General features: G+C 35.5%; 2 protein-coding genes across 4 annotated transcripts; both read right to left on the bottom strand.

The window, feature by feature from the left end:
• Positions 1-1,666: 1,666 nt before the first annotated feature.
• On the bottom strand, positions 1,667-6,886 carry LOC133534189 (uncharacterized). Of its 2 annotated transcripts, XM_061873271.1 has the most exons (5): positions 5,830-6,886; positions 5,009-5,182; positions 4,347-4,671; positions 2,118-2,379; positions 1,667-1,980 (listed from the first exon to the last, which is right to left on the bottom strand). In XM_061873271.1, the coding sequence occupies exons 1-5, from the start codon at positions 5,956-5,958 to the stop codon at positions 1,674-1,676; spliced, it is 1,197 nt and encodes a 398-aa protein (XP_061729255.1). In that variant the 5' UTR covers positions 5,959-6,886; the 3' UTR covers positions 1,667-1,673. The 2 variants fall into 2 exon arrangements, with proteins under 2 accessions (XP_061729255.1, XP_061729256.1); XM_061873272.1 differs by lacking the exon at positions 1,667-1,980 and having other exon boundaries at positions 2,236-2,379; positions 4,580-4,671; positions 5,830-6,870.
• Positions 6,887-9,025: 2,139 nt separating this feature from the next.
• Positions 9,026-21,070, bottom strand: LOC133534190 (uncharacterized). Of its 2 annotated transcripts, none has more exons than XM_061873273.1 (5): positions 20,427-21,070; positions 20,170-20,343; positions 19,748-20,078; positions 13,468-13,729; positions 9,026-9,345 (listed from the first exon to the last, which is right to left on the bottom strand). In XM_061873273.1, the coding sequence occupies exons 1-5, from the start codon at positions 20,553-20,555 to the stop codon at positions 9,036-9,038; spliced, it is 1,206 nt and encodes a 401-aa protein (XP_061729257.1). In that variant the 5' UTR covers positions 20,556-21,070; the 3' UTR covers positions 9,026-9,035. The 2 variants fall into 2 exon arrangements, with proteins under 2 accessions (XP_061729257.1, XP_061729258.1); XM_061873274.1 differs by having other exon boundaries at positions 9,211-9,345; positions 13,572-13,729; positions 20,427-21,047.
• Positions 21,071-25,398: the final 4,328 nt, after the last annotated feature.

The raw sequence follows: 25,398 nt of genomic DNA, 5'->3' as shown, positions 1-25,398 counted from the left end.
GTACAGCGGTGTCACGCACACGAAATCAAGCCAATCGTGCAGACTAACACCACAACGCGATTGGTTGACGAGTTCGCATCACGCGCGCGATTGGCCGCAACTAGTTGCGAGAATGCACGATTGGCTCGAATTCGTGAGTGACACCGCTGAACTAACGCCGTTCTAAGTGCCCGTAAGGCCCGTCCTTAGATATATGTCATTTGCTTAAGTACAATTATTTTTATTACGCCAGGCATTATAGTACCTTTCACGTTCTGATCAGTTCAATTAACTGAGAAAATTATGTCTTAAAAAGGGCCAGGCGCCATGTCAAAAAATTCCTTATCAGAAAAACCATGTACTGAACCATGTTCGTTTTTCATTGATTGTTGGTGATTAATCAAATAAAGCCGGCAAATTATGCGTTGGATATTATGGGATATCGATGTCCTTGTTTTTTGCAAAGAATAAATTTAAAAGTTGAAAAATTACTGTCTTGGGTGAGACTTGAACTCACGGCCTCTGGATCGATACTCCAGCGCTCTGCCATCTGAGCCCCGAAAACCTCATCCATAGGCAGCAAATTTTCCACCGGGTCTAGGGGACCCTAGCGACATCTACCGTAAGAACGTTACACTTCTTAGACGGCTACCGAAGTTCCAAGTCATATTGGAAATTCACCAGTAACGATGTGCTACCCATACTAAATTAATTTTTAACAAGCAGAAACGTCTGCGAACGATGCTTAGAATAAATTTAAAAGTGGAAAAATTACTGTCTTATGTGAGACTGAACTCACGGCCTCTGGATACTCCAGCGCTCTGCCATCTGAGCCACCAAGACCTCATCCATACGCAGCAAATTTCCCACTATACCCCCTAGCGAAAATAGCATCGTTCGCAGACGTTTCTGTTTGTTAAAAATTAACTTAAGTCCTTTATGCTAATTTCCACCATTTTGAACATTTTCCAAAAAACGGGACGTCAGAAAAAATCTATGTAGCTACTGACCCTGCTTACAAAATTTTACGATTTAGTTGAGAATTGCAACCTTGTACAGTAAAACATCCGGACCAGATGATCCGGACATACGAAAGCAAATTGCCCGAGTGAAAACACGGACCTTCGCTGACGCTTCGGTCAATTAAAATATGTACATAAGTTTTACAAAGCGATATTTAAGTCAAACTATTACTTGTTTTTCTATCGTCTTGGTACAACGAAACAACCAATTTGCCTTTCCATGAGAAAAGGGTCCTTATGCTCATCTAGTTTCGGAGATATGCACGTTATTGTAAAATACTTCAAAATTATATATTTTTTCTTTTCTGCGTAATAATAAACTGTAGGAAATGTTTACACCACTTCGATGGCAAACAAGCTTCACCGCAGCATATGGACACCTGCAACTCCAGAGGAGTCCCATGCGCGTTGTCGACCCTTTTTAAAACCTGTACACTTTTTGAAGAGCCCCTCACTGCAGGAGTAAACCTCGGCAGGGAGCTCGTTCCACGGCTGGAATTTCCTCTTAAACCGCACAGAGTGGTCAATGTAGACCGTTGAGGCTAGCAACTTGGTTAAATGTTATATATTTATATTTATCTATTACTGATCTAAGGTGAAGTAGAAGGGTTGTGATTTGAGCACTGAGCAGCAAGTCTACAGGATTAATCAAGAAAAGATGTCAGTCAAAGGTCAAAGATTTATTGACATTTCTTTCATCAATTGTTTCATAGATATATCATAGTTGATAAATGTGAGAGTCCCATCAGATTTATCGTATTTAAGCGATTTTAGCCGTCTATTCTGTTTTCTTTGTTTATTGTTTTCAACAGCTTGCTCCATGACCTCGTGCAGAGGAGCCTTGCGGTAGCTGCGCTGCCCTCGGAAAGATGCCTTGGCAACGTTGTACAAGAACTGGTAAGTGAAACCATCTGGGAATTCCTTATTAAAATCCTTCCAACGAATATCGGTCCAAACTTCATACGGTGATTTTTTTAGCCTGTAATATAAGTATAAATTATCGAAAATTTAATACAACACATTGCTTCAAAAATAAAGTAATCATTAATAACATAGTTATTTTCAGCAGTCGCTAAAATCATCTATTTTTTCTACTTCATATTTTGTTTAACTTACTTTTTAAAAATAACTTTACGTAGTGTCTTCAATTTTATAGCACACTTAGCAAACAGTTGCACATGTAATTTGCCGAACCAAAATTCACGCAAGTTCCTATAAGGTTGGCCCATTTTCTTCCCTACTTTAACCCACACCTGTTGGTCAAATGTATTATATTTCAATTTTTTGAAACTACATTCAGAATATTTCATCAAAAGACGAATTAATTTGGCTGCTAATTCTAATGTCCATTTGATAACCTTCTGTGGCTCAGGTTGTCCTGAAAAAAAAAATTGTGTTAAACATGCTGCCCATGCTGGTAATTATGTTTTTGAAAGCATTATTTATTATTTATGTATGAGTTTATAGTGATAGTCATTTATTTTATAAAGCCGATATCAAAAATAATAAATAGCATCAAATTAGGTACAACCAAATCAAATGACTGTAAAATGAATCGCAGGGAGGCATAGTACACACACTACACCTTCCCCCTTGAAGATTTTTTTTTTTATATTAATCATCTATTTTTTTACGTGAGGACTGAATAAATTTAGTAAATATAATAAAACTGAAACATATTACAAAATAAGTGTACATGAAACAAAAAATTAAAAAGATAATTGGACGTAAATCAAGCACCAATGTGCTAATTAAATGTTTAGTACCTGTACCTACCTAGTACAATATAAAAATATAAATTTATGTCAAAATCTTATAATTATGCACACTTTAATGACGAAACGAAACATATTATATTATTTATTTTACATAATTAACTAAATAAAAATATTTAAAAAAATATATAATAAGCAAAAAATAAATTATTACTGTAACACATATACAATATAGAAGAAACGATTCTCTTCGTCAGTTATTAGCTAATAATTTTGGGTTAAAGTTTTACTAAGTCGTAGGGTACCACATTGTCGCGTTATGAGATCAGGACATATTCTAATCATATGATTTTAAAATTAAACAACACCAACACTTACATACTGCAATGTTAGTATACAATTTAAAACTAGCACAACATCATCGCAGGGGCACGACAGTGCCGACGCCAAGTCACTTAAAAAGGAAATTATTTTTATAGACATCTGCATTAAAAAAATATATATTGGTTCAGTTATGTGTCTTAATTTTTTGTGTTACTTTTTATGTCTGTTCTTTTTGTGGGTGTCGCTAGCGTACGTGTCGCCACTAACTAGTTTTAGGTCATTTTAAAGGTTCCTTTTCTAGTTTTTCGTAAATAACTCGTAAACTTTCTTGCAAACGATTTGACATAGCAAGACCCTTACAAATAACTTTTGGGCTTTTGGCTTCATAACCCCTGACGGATCCTGCTGATGTAAGGACTTAAAAAAAAGCTCTCAATTACATGTTTAGGTACAGTCAGCGTCAAATACTTCGTAGCAGTGAAAGTGGCCAAATAGTTCGGTACACCATACTAAATATATGGTGTACCGAACTATTTGGCTACTTTGACTGCTACGAAGTATTTGACGCCGACTGTACCTAACTTAATACTCACCTTAATAATGTTACGTTGCATAAAATGAACGTGAAGTTCGGATTCAGACTGCACCAGCGTTACTGCTGCAGTATTGTAGTGCGACATTACAGCAAGAAACGTCAAATCTAATATAAATTTCTCGATAAACTGTTTTTTATGAATTTACTGCAGTAATGAAATCGACTGCAGCAGTATTGCAGCGTGACATTTCTGCCGCAATTGTTGAAATTGATGTTTTAACTGACAAATCGAGTTTTTGACATTTGCAGTCCGCAGTAATGTCGCGCTGCAAAACTGCAGCAGTAACGCTCCTGCAGTCTGAATACGAACGTCACATTTATTTATATCGTGCGTTCTAAGAAGTTTAACGACTATGGTACTTGATTGTCGATCATAAGGATGAGCGACAATGAGGTACCCTAGTCATTAAACTTTAAGCTTATTTTTTCCAAGTTACGGCTGGAGATTGCAACTTTTGTACAATACCTATACCTACACATAAATAATCATGTGTAGTTATAGGAAGTGTCTAGAGACTGTTTCTGAACAAAACAAAATTTCGTAATTTTCCACTTGATTTATAAAATCATTGATATTTCGGAATCCATAAGCGACAATGTGGTATCTTTTGATTGAGATTGACACATATTTATGACTTCTACCACACTCTGGTATTTCAAATGAAACTAAAATTCATTCTGGTATTTTTAATTTTGAACCCAAATATTTACCTTGGTAATAGTAAGTTAGTTGTTTAAAAATGGCCCGAGGTTCGCGGCTCAGCACCATGGCCGCGACCACACAGACATCTTTGGGCTGGTGAAAGAAACAAATTTCCATGATCTTCTCCTCTATAGGAGTGTGCTTCCCAAGTTTCACTGGATATGCATAAGTTTTCCGGAAATATTTATAAACTTGGTACAGGTTCCTGTGCAGTCCTTGGGAGAGGTATGCAGCCACATACCTGCGTGCACGTGCCTCTGGATTATGATGCAGGTTCCTCTTATAGTTCTTCCACCGTGCATAGCATATTGGTTTATCAGGAACATTATATTGCTGAAATATTGTCAAATAATAATAATAAATATTTGTGAGACAGCCCGATTTGAACTTTAAAATATGTCAAAGATTTGCTAAAGATACTAAATGGATTAGATGTCAGTGTGAAAAGTGACATTTCGTCAAACAAAATCTTCACGTTTGACACTGACATACCCAATCCATATTAAATCTTAATGTTCGAAGCGGGGCAACAGTTAAGGGGTCCAAAACAGCAATGGTCATGATTTATGTTGACAGATAACCTATTCATAGCTACCTTAATTTACAGAATATCTATATATACAGATACTAAACATGACTGTAATTTTTTTAAAGGGAATTTTTTTCTTACTTGTACAAAGCTTTTCCAGTTTTTTTTAACTAATTCACCTTCTGCTTTTGTGAAGCGTCCTCTGGCACATAGCTCTTCTTCTTCAGGAGGTGGCTTTTCAGTTAAGCGGTCGCTCAGTTGGTATGGAGGCCGTTCCCATGTTACTTCAACTCCATGTAGCTTATCTGCTAATAACTAAAAAAATACTCATATAAGTGCACATGCAGTTATTATTACTTATCAGTCATATTTAATGAGACATTCAATTAGCTTAACACATTCACTGCCAGACAAAAAACGGCGCACTACCCCAGAAACCAGTGGTCTATAGCTGCATACAAAACAACCCGCCCAGCGGGTTGTCCGGCATCTGAACAAAGTTCACAAGCGCCCACCAGGTGGAGTCAAAAAAGACAAAAAAAAATCTGTGCTAATCTGCAAAATAAAACATGACATAGTCTAGTTTTTTTAACTATACAGTACAACAGCACACATTTTCTATGTAAGAAACAAATGAGCATTCCGTACTATTTCCGATGGGCAGTACTTCTTAGTGCTAACCTGTTACACTTGCGGCCTAATTACTAGAGCCGTGCAGAAAGAGAAGAGTCATAGAATGTTTGGTTCCTATACGTTCCGCGACTCTTCTCTCTCCGAACAGATTCTAGCACGTTATTATTTCGCAGAATAGCATAATATTTTTGTTTAAATTAATATGGATCCCCGCAAAGTACCGCCTGATTCTTTTAATTATTCAGGATTAGAAATAAATACGTTGAAATTAATTGAGCAAAGAATTTAAAGGTTTAGACAACACATTAAACAACATTCATGATAATTACCTGCATAAATTCGTCGTCTTCTAGTCGATATTGTTCGAAAATGGCCAGCACCTTGTCCATACTCGAGGGGTCAGTTATGTCAGTAACATCTTCAAATGTCCTCTCCAGCTTTTTTATAATTTTATTCATGTTTACAAACTTTATAACCGCTTAACTATCCTAACCTAACCAAAAAATGTGTTTATATTTTGTATCCTTGCGTAGTAAATATAACTAGCATAATGTCACACATATTTAGTAAATTTAGTTTAGTCATAATTTTTTTATTACACTGTGTATGTCATTTATTTTTATGAATATACAAGATATTTTCAATTTAATCATTATTGTCAACACTGCAAGATCAAGAACCTCAACAAGCATGCCAAATTGCCAATAAGTGTTGCCAGGTGCGCGGAAGAAATTTATCGTACCTTTGAAAAAAATATCGTACGTCTGTCAAAAAGAGAGTACCCCGAAAATTTATATATATTCAAAGAAAACACAATTTTCGTCTTAATTGCGCAAAAATCAGTTTTAAATTGGTGCACTTTCGAAACACATCCAAAATAATCCAAATGCTTAACAGAAAATTTCGACATTTATCATCATTTATGACATTATGACATGACACACCAAGCCGAACACCCAGATGGTGCTAACTTTAGCCTATGTCTGCGGGAAAGTGACATATTTTTCTTGAGTATTTGAAGACTTGTTGGGTGGCATCGTCCAAAGGCTGAAATTATCGTACTTTTGCGTACGATAATGCTCTTTGGAACGTACATCGTACCGGAGCCCAAATTATCGTACATATACGATAACTATCGTACGCCTGGCAACACATTACCAAATTGCCCAAATTGTCAACATCAACACCAGACTAAAGTATATTGACGCAATTGACGAACTTCGATTTTCGCGGTTATAAGCTCTTTTACTCTCACTAACACGTAATTAGAGTGACAGAGAAAAATGCCCGCAATTGACGAATTTCGATTTTCCCGGTAGCCGCCCAGAGAGCCTACCGCGAAAGCCGAATCTTTCTCTTTTACTCTCACTAAGACGTTTTTAAACGCGAAAATCGAAGTTCGTCAATTGCGGCCATTATTTCTCTGTCACTCTAATTACGTCGTAGGCACACAGATGTCTTTGGCTGGGCGGAATAAAATAGCACGAATCTTTGCAGCTATCCAACAGCTATCGAACATTTTTTTCGCGAACAAAATTAAAAATGCGCTACGAAATTGCCTTGAGCAAGAGAAATAATATTTAACAGTACATATGGTGCTACTTTCCCGCACGCGTGCGGGAATGAGCACTTTCCGTGCATATGTCGAAACTTTAAAGAGCCATATGTACTGTAAAACGTACGATACACGTGCGAATAGGTAATTCGCAACTCGTGTCGATTTAAAACACTTCCTTCGGTCGTGTTTTAATTTTTCACCACTCGTGAATTTCCTATTTTCTGCACTTGTATCGTAAATAACTATTTCCGTTTCACCTAATATCAGCTCATCGTTTACAATATTTGAAATGTAAAAAAATGTTTTATACGCATAAATATCAAATATTGAACATTTTTAACGTGCTGATATTCCGCGAAACGAAAATGCTTATCAAACCCGAAATCGGGAATTTCCTCGGCCTTATTCCCCGTTTTTTGTCGGTATTTGGCCCGCGTCAAAGGAGACGCGAAGCGCGAACTTGCAAGACTCCACACTCGCGATCGCTTCGCGCTGCGATTCGCTCACGAGTCGGTTAATCTGTAAACTGTCACAACCTTCTATGGCGGCTACTTGGTTATTGGATGCGAACTTGATCAACCAAAAATCAATTTGACAGTTCCCAGTTTGAATCAGTGCCTTGCCGCAAACTAAATCCGATCAGCTGACGCTTAGGCGCCATCTTGCCGCGAACCAAACTGCGAAATCGCCGTGAAGTTGTGCGAGTGTGGAGTCTACGTCAACGACGCTGTATGTCGCTCCGCGAAGTCGCGCCGCGATTCACGCGCATAGTCTGGAGGGGGCTACAGTTAAAACCGATCATCCGACACAAATTCACTAAAATAACGTTTTTTTTTTTTTTTTTTTTATACTACGTCGGTGGCAAACAAGCATACGGCCTGCCTGATGGTAAGCAGTCACTGGTGGTAACGTAGAAAATGTGCGATAATATGCTGAAAAGTGCGATGATAAGAGCCCACATTTGCCTGCTGTTAGTGGTGGACATGTCAGACATTATGTTCCGCATTTATTTGCTAACCCTGAATAATATTTTTTTTTTTTTAATCAATACCTAATAAATTTTGAACTTATACAACGTGTTTGATTTTTTTATTATTTCCGTTAATTTCAAGGGTGCATTCCTGAGCTTAAATTAAGTAACTGTCTCAAAGACACCGGTATTCTAATTAACTCTATTTCGGAAATAATCTATAATTTATTTTTATCTTATAAGGCCCTTACGAGTGTATACACTTGCCTTGCTAGTGTTTTAGGGACCAAGGCCCCCCCGTTCTCAGTACAGAATTTGATACTCGAGCCGTAGCCACTTAGGTGGTGGGCAAGCTATGTATGTGTGCATTTTACGGATATGGAATGGACTATAGTCGATTTTAATCATGTTATATATCAATAATCTCTACGTCCGCGGAACGGAATAGCGATTAATTGAAGCACTAAAAAATAACATCATAGAAATGCTAATGGATAATGAATACTTTATGATATAATAAAATAACAATTATTGCAGAGCTCAAATTTTCTCTCAAACATGTGAGAACGTGACAAGGACAAACAATAATATCGCTTTCTCTGCTACTCCTAATACTGAAAGATGTCGGTGGCAAACAAGCATACGGCCCGCCTGATGGTAAGCAGTATCCGTAGCCTATGTACGCCTGCAACTCCAGAGGAGTTACATGCGCGTTGCCGACCCTAACCCCCTCCCACCCTCGTTGAGCTCTGGCAACCTTACTCACCGGCAGGAACACAACACTATGAGTAGGGTCTAATGTTATTTGGCTGCGATTTTCTGTAAGGTGGAGGTACTTCACCAGTTGGGCTCTGCTCTAGATCTGGCATGACATCCGCTGTGCTGTGCCCTACCACACAGAGCGAGATGACATTTACAATGCCCATACCTCTCTTGTGTTCTGTCATTCAATCAGAATAATCCTTCAAGGAGTTCAGGTTAAATGAAGTCAAAGTAATTTGGATGGGTCATTGATTTATTGACATATCTTTCATTAAATCTTTCATAAGTACATCGTGCTTGATATATGAGAGACTCCCATCGGATTTATGGTATTTGAGTGATTTTAGTCGTTTCTGTACGTTTTGCCTTTTTATGTAAACCTTATCGATTTGTTCTACGAGCTGCGGCAAGGGCTTCTCCCGGTAGTTGGCGACCCCCCGGAGCGGTCTCTTAGCGACGTTATACAAGAACAGGTCAGTGAAGCCATCTGGAAACTCTTTCACTAAATCCGTCCAACGAATGTCGCTCCAAACCTCATAAGATGATTCTTTTAGCCTGAAAATTAAGTTAATCAATGGCAAATTACTTATTGATAATGTATATCTACTTATTATCTATCTACTACAATTTATTATATTGAAGGAAAATGGAAAATCAGCCGCTTTCAGCAATGACGTGAACTTGCAACCTTTCGGATCATCGGTCCGATCACTCTCAAACTCTTAACCGAGTGTACTACCAGAAGCATGACAATCTTTCCATTCCTTCCTTTATGTTGATTTTTTTCTTTAATACATAAAATTGTGGTGTCGCTCGCACTTATCTGCTCGATACAAATTAAATCTATCAAAAGAGATCAAGCTCACTCTGCAGCGATCGATAACATAAATAAATAGTCTTGACACTTGGGAATTATTCTACTATTAACCGATTATGAGAATCAGGCTTCAACATTTAACAAACAAAGATTAATAGGCGTAGACCAACCAAAAGACCAAGCTAAACTGGCAGCGATTTTGATAGCAGAAAATGTGCAAGTGTTATTTTAAACGTCAAACTTCTATGAAATTATGACGTTTACCTACTTCCGAAACGATCACAGCGCACGCTATGGCTAAAAATTGCTGATATTCCATGAAACGGTAAACGATTATCAGGCCCGAAATCGGGGCTGATTTCGAGCCCGATATCGGGAAGTGTGGATGTAATTGGCGCTTTTTACATATATTGTTATGTGTGTTCGTTTTAAGGTATTTATTTGCAGTAAACTTATTCAAGCGACAGCTAAAGAGATGGTAGATTGATCGTGGTTTTTATGATTTGCATCCCTGGCGCCAATGACCTTCGATCTGGATCCCTAAGTTTTCGAATGTTTTTTGTAACTTATTATATTAACAGCAACGGCTTCAAAGTTCATTCAAGTCTTCGAGATATTTGGCACCAAAAAACTGGTTTTCTGGCCATAACTTTTGTGTTAATTAGTTTAAAATTAAAAACTCTGAACAGTTTTTAGATACGTCAAAGATGAATCCAATTATGTAATTTTCGCTTATGTAAGATCCTTCACAGCAACCGAATAGAGAAAAAAATGTATTTTTAGACAATGTTTAAAAAAAATCATTATAAAAATAAGTATTCATTTCTTTCAAAATCCGGTAGACCAAAATAGAGTTAAATGATTGAAGAACCGATAGCTTTCCACTCCACATTCTCCTAAACACCTCAAATCCTTCTTTCAATATTATGGCGTTACCCGCGACCGTCAACTTCGCTCTTCTGGCAACATGTCTCTGTCCATCCCTCTTCACCGAACCGGGTTCATGTCAAATTCGTTCACCATGCAGGTGGCTCGTCTTTGGAATAGACTTACTTTTAACATCAAAAGCGGCCAAGTGCGAGTCGGACTCGCGCATGAAGGGTTCCGTACAATTTAAGACGTATTAAAAAAAATCTTCTAACTAGATCTTGTTCAACATTTTACCACTTTGGACACACATTTTACCACTTTGGAAGTGTCTCTCGCGCAAACTATTCAGTTTAGAAAAAAATTATAATAGGAACCTAAATATCATTTTTGAAGACCTATCCATAGATACCTTACACGTATATGTTTGATGAAAAAAATTTTTTTAAAATTTTATGACGTAATAAAAAAAAAACTACTCACTAGATCTCGTTCAAAACAATTTTCGGTGGAAGTTTGCATGGTAATGTATATCATATATTTTTTTTAGATTTTTCATTCTGTTATTTTAGAAGTTACAGGGGGGGGGACACACTTTTTTTCACTTTGGAAGGTTCTCTCGCGCAAACTATTCAGTTTAGAAAAAAATGATATTAGAAACATTAATATCATTTTTGAAGACCTATCCATAGATACCCCACACGTATGGGTATGATGAAAAAAATTTTTTTTTTTTAATTTCATGACGTATTAAAAAAAAACTACTTACTAGATCTCGTTCAAACCAATTTTCGGTGGAAGTTTACATAGCAATGTATATCATATATTTTTTTTAGATTTTTCATTCTGTTATTTTAGAAGTTACAGGGGGGGGGGACACACTTTTTTTCACTTTGGAAGTGTCTCTCGCGCAAACTATTCAGTTTAGAAAAAAATGATATTAGAAACCTCAATATCATTTTTAAAGACCTATCCATAGATACCCCACACGTATGGGTTTGATGAAAAAAGATTTTTTGAGTTTCAGTTCTAAGTATGGGGAACCCCCAAAATTTATTGTTTTTTTTTTCTATTTTTGTGTAAACATCATAATGCGGTTCATAGAATACATCTACTTACCAAGTTTGAACAGTATAGCTTTTATAGTTTCGGAAAAAAGTGGCTGTGACAGAATCGGACAGACAGACGGACATGACGAATCTATAAGGGTTCCGTTTTTTGCCATTTGGCTACGGAACCCTAAAAAGTATTTAAGATTATCACCTATACACCACTGATCGGTCCGGACACCATATCTAGTTTAGTTTTATTTGTTATTTTTTTGAGACATTTCATTTCTATATCGTAAAATGGGACACATTAATTAGCGACAGTCGGTAGGGTACTTTTTCGAATATTTTTTGACGTTTATAAAAGCCAGTGGAAGGTAGATAGATTTCGATGGCTGCTCATGGCCGTATACGCAAGCTCGTGCGTCGTGAAAAATAAGAAATACCTATAAACTGTCGATTTGTGTGCTCGAAACCCTCACCGGAGCCACTACAGCATCAGCTCGCCAATGAAGAGTGTCGGTACCGACAAAGCGATTCGTCGTGCAGAGACCGGGTGAGTTGGCTTTCGAGCTATTTGCTTTCACTGGCATAGATTGTTAAATTTCTCGTTGTCTAAAACAATTTCCCTATTCGAGGGCGATTGTACAACCACCATATGGGACCAACCTTGAAATCGCGTAAAAAAATTAGCTGTTTTGTTTCATACATTTTGGCTGTCTGACCTTCACATTTTCTAAGGGAGACTAAATTTTATTCGCGATTACGGGGATGGTCCCATAGTAAAGGTTGCTCAGTATGACCTATATATTCACGCCGTAAATTATTACAGTTCAATAAACGTCACGCACTAAATAAACAGCCTGTATTGTAGTGGTTGTCAAATTATTGCGCTGCAGGGTTAGCTTGGTCTTGCTCTACTAATCTCTGTCTACGTGGAAGTCGTGAAACTGTTTCAGGGTTTAAAGTTAAAAGCCCGGTAACGAGTTTAGAGCAAAAATGTAAAATTGATAGATTTAGTCGTTGAAATTGTACACCTTTTGTTACGTATTATCTTAATAACAAGTATTGGTTTCTACTCGTATTAGCACGTTTTTTCATCTCGCCTTTTAATAATGAGGTCGCAAGCGTGCGTCCCTGGTAATATGTGACGAGAAGGGACAGTTTTTAAAAATTCATCAAAAAATTATGGTGGTAAATTATACAAAATGATGTATAAGAACAGGTTCAGCAAATGTTGTAAATAATCTACATACAAGTATCAAAAATACGTTGAAATTAAGTCGATTTTCAGAGAAATTGTCACTTGTTTTGAAGTAATTTCTGGAGAAAATTGATTTCGTTTAACTTTCATTTAAACTACTTCAAATTTATAGTAACAAAAATGTAGTTTATTAAAGTAAAAGTACAGGATAGGTGTAATACAAAATTACCATTTTTAGCAGTCCAAACTTAACGAAATTTACAAATAAGCTGCGCTGCTGCAATGCTTTACGTGAGTTTACCTTCTTAAAAAAAACATAACTAATTAAGTGAGCCTGTTTTCAAAAAAATGATTTATTAAAATTAAAGATAACAAGACGTGCTAATAGAAACCAGTACTTGTTATTTCTAATAGTTAACAAAAGGTGTACAATTTCATGCGCTAAATCTATCAATTTGATATTTTTGCGACTAAAATCGATAATGGCCTCTTAAATAGGAACAAAACTCTAAACACCCAAACATAAAAATATCCAAACAATCACTCTTATAATATTACCTAGTAGAATTTATGCCTTTAGCGGAATGTAACTTTGAATTGTATTTATAAATATCTATTGCAAGTTACATGCACTGATTATTATAATTATATGGTCACTAAAAGATTTCTTCGGCCTCAGACTATCAATCAAAGCCTAAACACATTCAGAATCTTAATTTAAGGTCCATGAATCAACTTACTTTTTAAAAATAATTTTCCGTAGTGATGTCAATTTTATATTGCATTTAGCAAACAACTGCACATGCAGCTTGCTGAACCAAAATTCACGCAAGTATGTAGATACCTGACCCATTTCCTCCTCCACTTTACGCCACACTTCTGGATTAAATTGATTGTATTTTAGTTTTTTAAAACGACATCTAGAATGTTCCATCAAACAATGTATTAATTTGGCTGCCAAATCTAGTGTCCATCTAATTTTCTGTTTCGGTTCCTTTTTTCCTAAAACAAATCATAAACATACATTAATGTATTAATTATTAGTTACTAAAAACTGTATACTTCAATTTAAGGATAGCAGTACATGAGACGGAACTCGGTTACAATATTTAAGTTTGGAGATGATTTTAACTAAGTTTAGCCTTAATGATATACTTAATCAGGTCTTAAGTTCTCTCTCTTCTCTGTCACAAAGATTTTTACTTATAAAAAAGCTACAGCTTATTATTCATATATATGGGTTGAAATATTATTTAATGCTGAATTACTTATAATTTAACGTTATTTGCGGTGTCAGTATTGCATAATTCTATGTAATATTTATAAAAAAACATGCACTAAATACGCGACCTGTTCAAGGTGATTTTCATCCTTACTGATTAATTTTTTTTTTTACGTGGTTGAATCTTCCATCAAACATAAGCTGGATATTTTATATTTCTTCAAATATATAATTCTGGTGTATGTGTAAATTGCAACTGTACATGTTTTACCAAACTTACTCGTTGGATGAATGTCAAAATTTTGCGTGTCATTGAAAAATACCCTAAGTTTGAAGGGTATTAGCTGAAGTACATACTCGACGGAGAACTAAATGCTGGTGATTAAGTATCGTTCTCATAATGTAGTTTCATACAAATAAACAATAATTGAACCTATTTTAATAGTTTGACACTGATTTTTACTCTATTTTATAAAGTATAATTTTAATAATTTCTCATAATCCAGCCGCGTATTCGCGTCTTACGACAATCCGGAAGTAAACAAGTAGAAATTAAAGACGCGATCAAAATTTTAAACTAATAATATATACGTTTACGTTTTGGTTAACGTTTTGATCAATATATAACACTAGTAATAAGATTTGTTTTTATGTTTACTATCCATGTATGGACCTGTCTGGTCTGAAATAAATGATTTTTATTTTTCATTTATTTTTTTAATATACAAAAGGCCTTCAAATAATGACAAACTTTTTTTATTAAAAGATTTGTATTACATTTTATCAGCAAAACCTTCGTGACAGATTAACTTGTGACTTGACTAAGTATTTATTTATTTAATCTTTATTGCACAAAAGAAAACCTTATAGTACAAAAGGCGGACTTAATGCCATGAGGCAGAAAATAACATTAGACATAAGTTGAATATATCTCTATATAATCTTTGTACATATAGTAGTAAGTTTATCATAATTGACACTAACAAATTTGTTAGTAAATACCATATGCCTATGGTGTTTTTGACTAAAGGTAAGTGTTACCTTTCAAATTATTACAAGAGACAAATAGCTTTATCGCTATCCTATTTACTTGACATTTCTGCCAAGAATTTGGCAGACAACTCTGCTCCTATTGAGCAGCCCAGTGTGAGCTTGGAATTGGTTCCAGTCATAACCAATGATTTAAACTAGCTGTTAAGACAAAAGATTCTGTCTCTGGCAATTTAGTTTTAAATAAATATAATGAAAAATACTGTAAACATGGAAAGTATATCCACCTGGTGCATCAAAACATTCAATGTATTAGAGGAAAAGATTTACAGATTGAACTTTTTATGAACGATTTTTATGTTGATATTTTATGTATTACTGAACATTGGTTAACAAATAATGAATTAATGCCTCAATTTAATAATCATCAGGTGGGAAGTTCGTTCACCAGAATTAGTTCCATACATGGTGGGTCGTTAATTATATTAAATAGTCAGTTAAAATTTAAGGAACGTAAGGATATTGTATCCATGTCTGTTGAACGGACTATAGAACTAAGTGCAGTAGAATTGGAGCAATTTATTGTTGTCTGTGTGTATAGGCCGCCATTAAGTAATTTTGAAATATTTGAAAGTGTAATGGATTCTGTGCTACTTAAAATATCATCTTCTAGTAAGAAATTATTTATATGCGGCGACTTTAATGTAAATATTTTGGAAAATTCAACAATGTCTTGTAGATTGTTGAATCTATTCAAATCTGGTAATCTCAACCACATGTTTATGGAGCCTACTAGAGTGACTGCTACTAGTGCAACCTGTATAGATAATATTTTCACTGATATTGTTCCTATTACTAAAAAAGTTATCAGTAATTTAGAATCAGACCACTTAGGTCAATTAATGGTATTTGAGACATTAAGGAAAAATACTTTGAGAAAACAAATAACTTTTGTACCAGTAACCTCGGACCGCGTAGAAAGAATGAAGCAAAGTTTAGTTCAGGCGCTACCCTTTTTGTCTTCCGATATGGGTCCAAATAGTATGTATAATTCATTCTTTCACACTTTTATGGATCATTATAATGCGATATTTACTTCAAAATCGGTCGTAGTTAGTGGTGCATCAGTTTTTAGTGAGTGGGCTACTGCGGACTTACATCAACGAAGACGTGCACTGTATGCCTTGTATGAGGAACGGCGGTTTAACACGAGTGATGAATTTAAAGAACATGTCAAGCAATATTCGAAAAAGTTTAAAATAGATTGTCATATAGCTAAGCGAAATTATCTAAGTCAAAGAATAAAAAATAGTACCAACATTATTAAAGCAACCTGGAAAGTAATCAATGTGGAGACTGGTCGCTCGAAACACAGAGTGAATGATTTTAAACTAAATATTGATAACAAAATTATAGATTCCAATTTAGAAGTAGCTACAGAATTTGAAATTTTTTTCACTGACGTACCAGTTTTCACAACTAAGGATTTAAATTCATCACCCTCATCTGCTGTTACTCTATTAAAAGATAACGCTCCAGAGTGTTGTGGAGATTTTCATTTTGAACGTGTTTGTACCTCCGATGTAGTAAAGGCGTTTAATTCGGTTAATGTCAAAAAAACGAATGACCTCTGGGGAGTCTCTGTTCATGCTGTCAAATCCTTAGTAGAAATTATAGCGCCTGACTTAGTAATTATATTTAACAACAGTGTTGATTGCGGCGAGTTTCCTGATTTAATGAAACATAGTAAAATAACTCCTTTATTTAAATCGGGTAGCAACTCTGACCCCACTAACTTTAGACCGATATCTGTGCTACCAACGTTCAGTAAGATTTTTGAAAAATTAATTCTTTCTCAATTAGTACGACATTTTAACGTCAATAATTTAATGCATAATAAGCAGTTTGGTTTTACACGGGGTCGCTCGACAACCGATGCTGGTGTTGAGCTAATTAAGCATATCTTCGATGCCTGGGAGGAGTCACGAGATGCTATAGGTATCTTCTGTGATTTGTCTAAGGCCTTCGACTGCGTTTGTCATGAAACATTAATCAGGAAACTACACTATTATGGAGTTAGAGGAGCGGCACTGGATTTACTTAAGTCCTACTTAAATGGTAGAATACAAAGGGTCGATGTGAATGGACAGCGATCACCGGGGTCATTGGTCTCTATGGGTGTACCACAGGGGTCAATATTGGGACCTTTCCTGTTCCTTATCTACATAAATGACTTGCCATTCCTTGTAAAGACCCACCATGATATAGTATTGTTTGCAGACGACACTTCACTTATTTTCAAAGTCAAACGACAGCAACAAGCTTACAATGATGTAAACGATGCTATTTCTAAAGTAGTAAATTGGTTCAATGTTAATAATTTATTGTTAAATGAGAATAAGACTAAATGTATTAAGTTTGTCACTAGTAATGTAAGGCATGTACAAACAAGTGTCATTGTGAAGGATGAGGAATTGGAACTAGTTGATAGTACAGTTTTTCTTGGTATAACTTTAGATTCTAAACTCCAGTGGGGTCCCCATATTGCTACTCTTTCGAATAGACTGAGTTCTGCAGCTTTTGCAGTAAGCAAAATCCGTCAGTTAACTGATGTCAAAACAGCTCGATTAGTATATTTTAGTTACTTCCATAGCATTATGTCATATGGTATTTTACTGTGGGGTGGTGCTTCAGAGATAAATACCATTTTTGTTCTGCAGAAGAGGGCTATTCGAGCAATATATAAAATGAACCATAGAGACTCACTGAGAGATAAATTTAAGGAAATTGACATCATGACAGTGCACTGTCAATACATTTATGAGAATATTCTGTATGTGCATAAAAATATTGCCGATTTTAAGAAAAATTGTGACATTCATAATATTAATACTAGAAATAAACATAAGCTCGCCGTGCCCTTCACTCGGCTCCATAAAATTAAAAAATCATTCATGGGTAATTGTGTGAGATTTTATAATAAACTTCCAAACCATATTACTGAGTTACCAATTAATAAATTTAAGAATCATGTAAAGCGTAAACTTATTTCTAAAGCTTATTATACCACACAAGACTACATGAATGATAAAACAACGTGGGATTAATTGTGATTCGAAATGATTAATTATTTATTATATTTGAATAATGATGATGAAATGGATATTCCAATGCATGTATTTCCTTTGTTGTTTTTATTATATTTGTTTGACATTTAGAATTTATTCTAGAAACAATCTAGACAAGTATTTTTTATACATTTTTTTTTTGTATGACTGTATTTTGTGAAAGTTTTAGTATTAAATTTGATCTATGAATTATATTCATTAGTATTATATATGGAATAATATTTACAACATCAATAAATTGCTCTGATAATTAGATTAAGATAATTATATGTAATACTGTCTTACTATTCATAAGTGCTTGTTGCTAGGCCTACATGAATAAAGTATATTTGAATTGAATTGAATTGAATTGAGGCATTCTCTACCAGTCAACCTTTAGGCAAAGCAGAGAGATTGTGGGCGGTGCTACTTTAACAACAACAACCAAATATAATACAATAAAATACCATACATACATAATACATACATACATAAATATACATACTTATAATATATACATAAATAACGACATAACATAAAGAGCTTACCCATACATTATTATTTTTTCATTCTGCTAGCAAAGAAAGCATGTAAGGATTTTTTAAATGCAAACTTATTTTGAGCATTTTTGATGCCGTAGGGAAGTCCGTTCCAAAGACGGGCCGCCTGCACAGAAAACGAATTCGACATGAACCCAGTGCGGTGAAGAGGGATAGATAGAGACATATTGCCGGAAGAGCGAAGTTGACGGTCCCGGGTAACGCCGTAGTATTGAAATAGAGACTTAAGGTATTCAGGAGAATGAGGATCATTTAACACAGAAAAAAGAGTACACAACATGCGAACATTGCGTCGATGACGAATGGGGAGCCAGCCGACCTGGGAACGAAAAGATGAGACATGATCATATTTACCAAGGCAAAAAATGAAGCGAATGCAGTTATTGAGTAGCCGATCCAATTTGTCGAGAAGTTCTTCATTTTTTTTTTAATACTACGTCGGTGGCAAACAAGCATACGGCCCGCCTGATGGTAAGCAGTCTCCGTAGCCTATGTACGCCTGCAACTCCAGAGGAGTTGCATGCGCGTTACCGACCCTAAGCCCGCCCCCCCTCGTTGAGCTCTGGCAACCTTACTCACCCGCAGGAACACAACACTATGAGTAGGATCTAGTGTTATTTGGCTGCTGTTTTCTGTAAGGTTGGGCTCAGTTGTCAGTTGAGCTCTGCTCTAGATCTGGAATGACATCCACTGGCTGTGCCCTACCACACAAAGCGAGATGACATTCACAATGCCCATACCTCTCTTTTGGATGTAGTTTAATGACGTACCCGGGTCCGTAATTTTGACCCATTAATAAATTTATACTGAAAAGGTAAGGTTATGTTTGACAATCCAGTTATCATGTATTGTTTGCTGCCAAATAGCACCATGATGTAATGAGACAAAACACCTAAAGATAGAAAGAATTTGATAGATGAGATAGACTCAATTCCTACATACATCAAAGCTAATAATAGTTTTTACCAACAGATGGCAGTTCTCAACAGAAAAAAAAATAAGATAGAACTGAAGGTTCCAAACTAAAAATAAAATATACCAAAAAAATATAGGTTGTCCCATAACTGATGGTCATTCAAAATGCAAGAAACATCCAATACTATTAATATAAAATTTAAAAAGTCCAAATATTTTATATTACCTTTGGTATATTGAGAGAATCTTTTAATAATGCCCCGGCGATCCCGGCCCAGCACCTCCGATGCGATCACACAGGCATCCTTGGGCCGATGGTAGAAGCAAATCTCCATTATCTTCTCTTCTGTTGGAGTATAATTTCGAAGTTTGACTGGATATGAATAAGTGATCTGAAAGTATCTGAAGACTTGATGCAGGCTCCGGTGCAGTCCCTGTGCGAGATATGCAGCGACATAGTTTCGTACATACTCCTCCTCAGATTTTGATGAGATCTTGATCTGAGTCCGGTTCCTCCATCGCGCCAAGCTCATTGGTGTATCAGGCAAACGAAATTTCTAAAACATTAATTCATTGTACAATGTTCTAAAACTTTTATGAATTTTATTATTTCAGGAGGAAATCATACCTCAGTAATTCATTTCTTACCTGTACAAAGCTCTCCCAGTTTTTTTTTACTAATTCACCTTCTGCTTTAGTAAAGTGCCCATTTGCACATAGTTCTGCTTCTTCAGGAGGAGGCTTTCGTGATAAGCGGAAGTTCTGTTGGTATTCAGGCAGTTTCCAAGTTATTTCCTTTCCTCTGAGAGTATCTACTAAGAGCTGAAAAATCACTCAAATGCATTCACAGTAAGAAAAGGCATATAATAATGATGAAATGAAATAAAGCGCGGGCAGCAGATTACCTGCATATACTTCTCGTCTTCTATTCGAGACTGATCGAGAATCTCCAACACCCTGCCCATACTTGCGGGGTCAGTTATATCGGTCACGTCTTCGAACATTTTTTCGAGTTTTTCAATTATTTCATTCATGTTTTCACAAAACTTTATAACCGCTTAACTAACCTAACCTCATCAGCCACCTTATTTAATGTGGTTTGTAACCTTACACAGTAAAAATCTACTACACGTTCTCAAAAAATACATTTTTTTTAACAAATAAATATAAAATTATTCACTATTCATATCATTATTTTGAATTAAAAGGAACAATATATTAACTTTTCATCGAAATTCATCTTCATCTTGAACAAATACCATACTCCAGTGTTGCCAGGTGAGTGGAAGAGAATTATCGTATTTGAGTGTCAAAATTATCGTACCGATGAAAAAATTATCGTACACCTATCAAAAAGGCACTACTCCCAAAATTTCTGGAAAAATAAGCTTACATGTCCAATGTATTATCACACAAAAACGCAATTTTCATCTAAATTGCGCAAAAAACAGTTATATTTATGTATTGTTGTGATAGATCCAAACGGTTTACGGGAAATTTCGATATTTTTGACGTAAACCAAGGAACCGAACATCTAAAAGGTGCTAATTGTAGCCTCTTTCGCAAGGAAAGTGTCATACTTTGCTTCAAAAACTAGACTTTTTTGGTGTCATTGTCTAAGGGCTGAAATTATCGTACTTTTTCTTACGATAATGCTCTTTGGAAAGTACAACGTACCGGAGCCCAAGGCGGCTACCGGGAAAATCGAAATTCCTCAATTGCGGGCATTTTTCTCTGTCACTCTAATTACGTGTTAGTGAGAGTAAAAGAGAAAGATCCCCGCAAATTGCGAATTTCGGTTTTCGCGGTAGGCCCCCAAATCATCGTACGTGTACGTCAATTATCGTACGCCTGGCAACACTGCCATACTCTACCACTAGTACCAGTAGTACCACTACATGAAGACAAAAAATGTCAACGTCAGGAATGACATATATGGAATATGGAACGTAGAGGCAAGGAACACAGGCCGAACTGTTACAAGTGTCGCTGTCAGCTATTATATAAATAACAGTTCCAAATCTCTCCAGAGTAGCTAAGAACCTAGCCGTTAAGGGCCCTCCACACTCGTGCGCGAATCGAGGCGCGAAGCCGCTAACGCTCGCGAGTCGGTTAATCTGAACTGTCATAACCTTCTATGGCGGCTACTTGGTTAATATATTGGGTGCGAACTTGATCAACCAAAAATTAACTGATTCAAACTGGGAATCAGTGCCTTGCCGCAAACTAAATCCGATCAGCTGACGCTTCGGCGTCATCTTGCCGTGAACCAAACTGCGAAATCGCCGTGAAGTTGTGCGAGTATGGAGTCTACGTCAAAGAATATAATACTCACTAGGAGAAGAACGCTAACTCCATACAAAAAAATGCCCCTTTCAAAAGTTCGTTTATACTAGTGGCGCTCTCTTTGTATCTCAGTACTAAAATTGACAACCGGTTTAGCCTGGCGGGTTTTGGTAGGTAGTGATCCAGTTCTAGCTAGTGGTTCTGGGTTCGAATCCCGGCGACGGAATTTCTTTTGTATTTTTTCATTTTTTGTTTTTGTTGGGGTGAGGTTTTTAAATTAGTATTTATCAAATAAAAAAATGTTATGCATCTTTTGTCCTAAGAGATAATGATATCTATATTTTAAAGTTTATTCAATATAAAAGGTAACAATACAGTTTATTATCAAGTTATAAATATTTTTATTCCCATATATTAGGATCAAAAGAGCTTAATTCGTTCGAAAAACATACAATAGGCAGGAAAAAAGTCATTTTTTATACAAATTTATGTATCGGACGGGGCTTGTTGAACTAACTGTGACACTTCCATATAATATCTACATACCTATATGAATTTTATTCAATGAGACCACAGGTCGGTAATTTCGGTTCATTATTGATGTGGGTACCAAATAGTTAACCTATCCTGTGCGTGTGATTATCTTTTGATTTTTTTAAGGAGTTATTTTTGTTTAGGTCGTCTATTTTTAGCGCATGTTTTAATTCCCAGATCACCTTCATAACAATAAATAGAAGTCATTAAAATTTTCATGATAAAAACAATTTTATATATATACATATACTATTTATTGCATTTAATATAGATTTTTATATATCTAAAACATGATCTTTGGCACATCTGATTTTACTCCACAATTGCAATTAGACCGGCGCCCCACTGCTACGCACGCTACATCCACGGCCCACGTTTTAATACAAACCGTGGGCAAGCCCACGAAATTTTGTATAGGAACGTGGGTCGTGTACATAGCGTGCGCTGCAGTGGGGCGCCGGCCTTAGTGTAACTTGTAATCATATCACATATATCAGCCCAAAAAACTAAAAATTACATGAATATATTACAGACAAAGTTGTTATTACATCTATCCGATTGTCGGACACTTTCTGCTCCACAGCTTAGTGCAGCGGTCTTGTTGATGGTCACCGGGAAACTACAACTAGTCACAATTATGTGGCGGATCCGTGCCTTTTGATTTTGAGCCTTTCCAAGGAAATGATATGACGCCCAAGGATTTTTTGCTCACGTTCACCCTCTAAAACAAAACAGTCACATTTTAAACAATACTATAACCTATGTCCCTAATTACTAACCTTGCTAATAGCTACCAGAGTTCTAAATTGCCAGCTAAAACAATGTTAGAATTTACATTTATGATGAATTTAGATTGTAATTTTGGACGCGATTTGGGCGGCTGTGCGACTTAAGAGGGTGGTAAGATTAAATTTATATATTTGAATTTGGCAATAGTACACTTATTTTATTTATAGATTAAAATATTTCTTACCTTGAAATAATTGTTGTTTCTTAGTTTAGTACAATGGATTAAACTTTAACCGAGTCTGAGCGGAGATACTGTGCGGTGGATTTTTAATTTTAAAAATTAATCAATAAATCTATTTCAACAACATACATCGTTATTTAATCATTTTATATGAAAACTGATAGTTTTGAACAAAGAGCATATAATCACTACGTTTTAAGAGACGGGACTTCCATACTAGCGAGTGGAATCCCTTTGTTTCGCAAATCATTACCAAAATGTACGACAAAGAACTGTCAAAGAACCATAGTACCAACATAAGCAATTTAAATAGTGTAGTACACTACATGCTTGCGTTTCTTATCGATATCGATAAAATGGGGAGGGTTGAAATATAGACTCTTGTCTACAAATTTTGTACTCGAAATCAAGTTAGGATCGAGTCCACATTTAAGTTGTATGTTATATAGTGGATAGTTCTATGAGTGGACTAATACATGGTCGAGCTTAATGTGGACTCGATTTTTTTTTTAGAACACCTTGTTGTTTTTCACCACTAGGAAGGATCAAAGTAGCACTTTTTTTCCCTACTAGGAGGGATCACTTTTTTTCCTCTTTTTGCATACTTCTTAGGTTAAATAATTTAATTTAATTACCATTAATTAAATTTATTTATTTATTTGTACCATAATAATTTCCTCATAGGTGATGTGAAAAGCAGTATGTAAATTTATCACGTGGTAGCAAAAATATTTCCACCTTAGGGTGGTATTCCACCTATCCAATTTCTTGGTCCAATGTCATTGCGTCTCACTCTGTCATTAATCAAAATGTGAGACGCAATACACATTGGACAAAGAAATTGCATAGGTGGAATACCACCCATAGGCGTTAACACTTGAATCCCTCACTACGCTAGGATTCTATTTTAGAATACCTCGTTACACTCAGAATGTAATTATAAAATCCTTCACTATTTTTTTTCTTAATTTTTTTTTTATTAAAAGCACTATTTTCAAAATGATCTGGAGATTTCAATAAATGTAACTTTTCGATGGGAAGATGTATCAGGTCTTCGTTCCCAACAAAAACCCACTGCCTGCATCTGAAAACATACAGCCTTGGTTATGTACAGTTTATATTCCAAGTGTTTGCTAATGAGATGATCAACTGATTATTTAGCGCTAATATGCATCTATAAATCATGTTTTTTTGGCATCCAATTATCAACAACCCTTTATCAATGCTCTAACTTTTTATGTATTTATATGTCTGTTAATCATGAGAACCGGTCCGGCCTACTGGGCAGTAACCCTGCCGATGGTCCCAGGTTCAAATCCTGGTACGGGCATTTATTTATGTGATGACCATGCATATTTGTTCCTGAGTCATGTGTGTTTTCTATGTATTTATATGTATATATCGTTGTCTAAGTACCCACAACACATGTCTTATTGAGCTTCCTATGGGATTAAGTAAATTTGTGTAATAATGTCGTATAATATTTTTTATTGATCACAAAAAGAGATATTAATTTACTTACATTTCAGATTAATATATTAAATAATTACTAGATTAAAAAAAATATGTTAAATAATGACCATTAATGCATAGACGATAGATAATTTTCCACTGAAAATCTTCGACGAATTAATTTTGTGTCATATTGCATGCAAGTTCTCAGGAAATTTCACATATTTTATTTAATTACTTACACTGATATACAAATAAACATACAATTATCGATAGTTTTAGTACATCCCTAGTTCACAACTAAAAATAATATAAAATATCAAATTTTCGATGTGTTTAAAGCCTGCTGCACCAAAATAAGGTCAAAAGTATCTTAAGCAATACGTACCGGTCTTTATCCAAGGGAAATTTCGCCATAAAATCCCTTTTTTCGTGATTTTCTCGAGTGGCTCGCTTGCCACATATTTCACACTTAGTAAGCCGTTTTCTCGTTGGCATTGTAACAAACTCGTTCTTTACTCTGATCAAGGTTCACTATTTTCGATATTTTCACTAAATAATAAAGAAATTGCACGAAATACCCGAACAAAACATTGAAGCCTTCATAACAAACAAAACAATTAGGCTGACAGTTG

Source organism: Cydia pomonella, unplaced genomic scaffold (assembly GCF_033807575.1).
Source record: "Cydia pomonella isolate Wapato2018A unplaced genomic scaffold, ilCydPomo1 PGA_scaffold_66, whole genome shotgun sequence".
NCBI classification, from domain to species: Eukaryota; Metazoa; Arthropoda; class Insecta; order Lepidoptera; family Tortricidae; genus Cydia; species Cydia pomonella.
Note: the sequence above shows the minus strand (reverse complement) of the source record. Positions and strands in the feature narration are given on the sequence as shown.

What these genes read in the sequence shown, in the direction of transcription:
- LOC133534190 (XM_061873273.1), bottom strand. Translation starts at nt 20,555, where the DNA reads ATGAATGAAATAATTGAAAAACTCGAAAAAATGTTCGAAGACGTGACC. An exon ending in AAGACGAGAAGTATATGCAG is followed by an intron (nt 20,344 to 20,426) that starts GTAATCTGCTGC and finishes GTGATTTTTCAG; the next exon opens with CTCTTAGTAGATACTCTCAG. An exon ending in ACTGGGAGAGCTTTGTACAG is followed by an intron (nt 20,079 to 20,169) that starts GTAAGAAATGAA and finishes TTAATGTTTTAG; the next exon opens with AAATTTCGTTTGCCTGATAC.
- LOC133534189 (XM_061873271.1), bottom strand. Translation starts at nt 5,958, where the DNA reads ATGAATAAAATTATAAAAAAGCTGGAGAGGACATTTGAAGATGTTACT. An exon ending in ACTGGAAAAGCTTTGTACAA is followed by an intron (nt 4,672 to 5,008) that starts GTAAGAAAAAAA and finishes ACAATATTTCAG; the next exon opens with CAATATAATGTTCCTGATAA. An exon ending in ACTAACTTACTATTACCAAG is followed by an intron (nt 2,380 to 4,346) that starts GTAAATATTTGG and finishes TTTTTTTTTCAG; the next exon opens with GACAACCTGAGCCACAGAAG.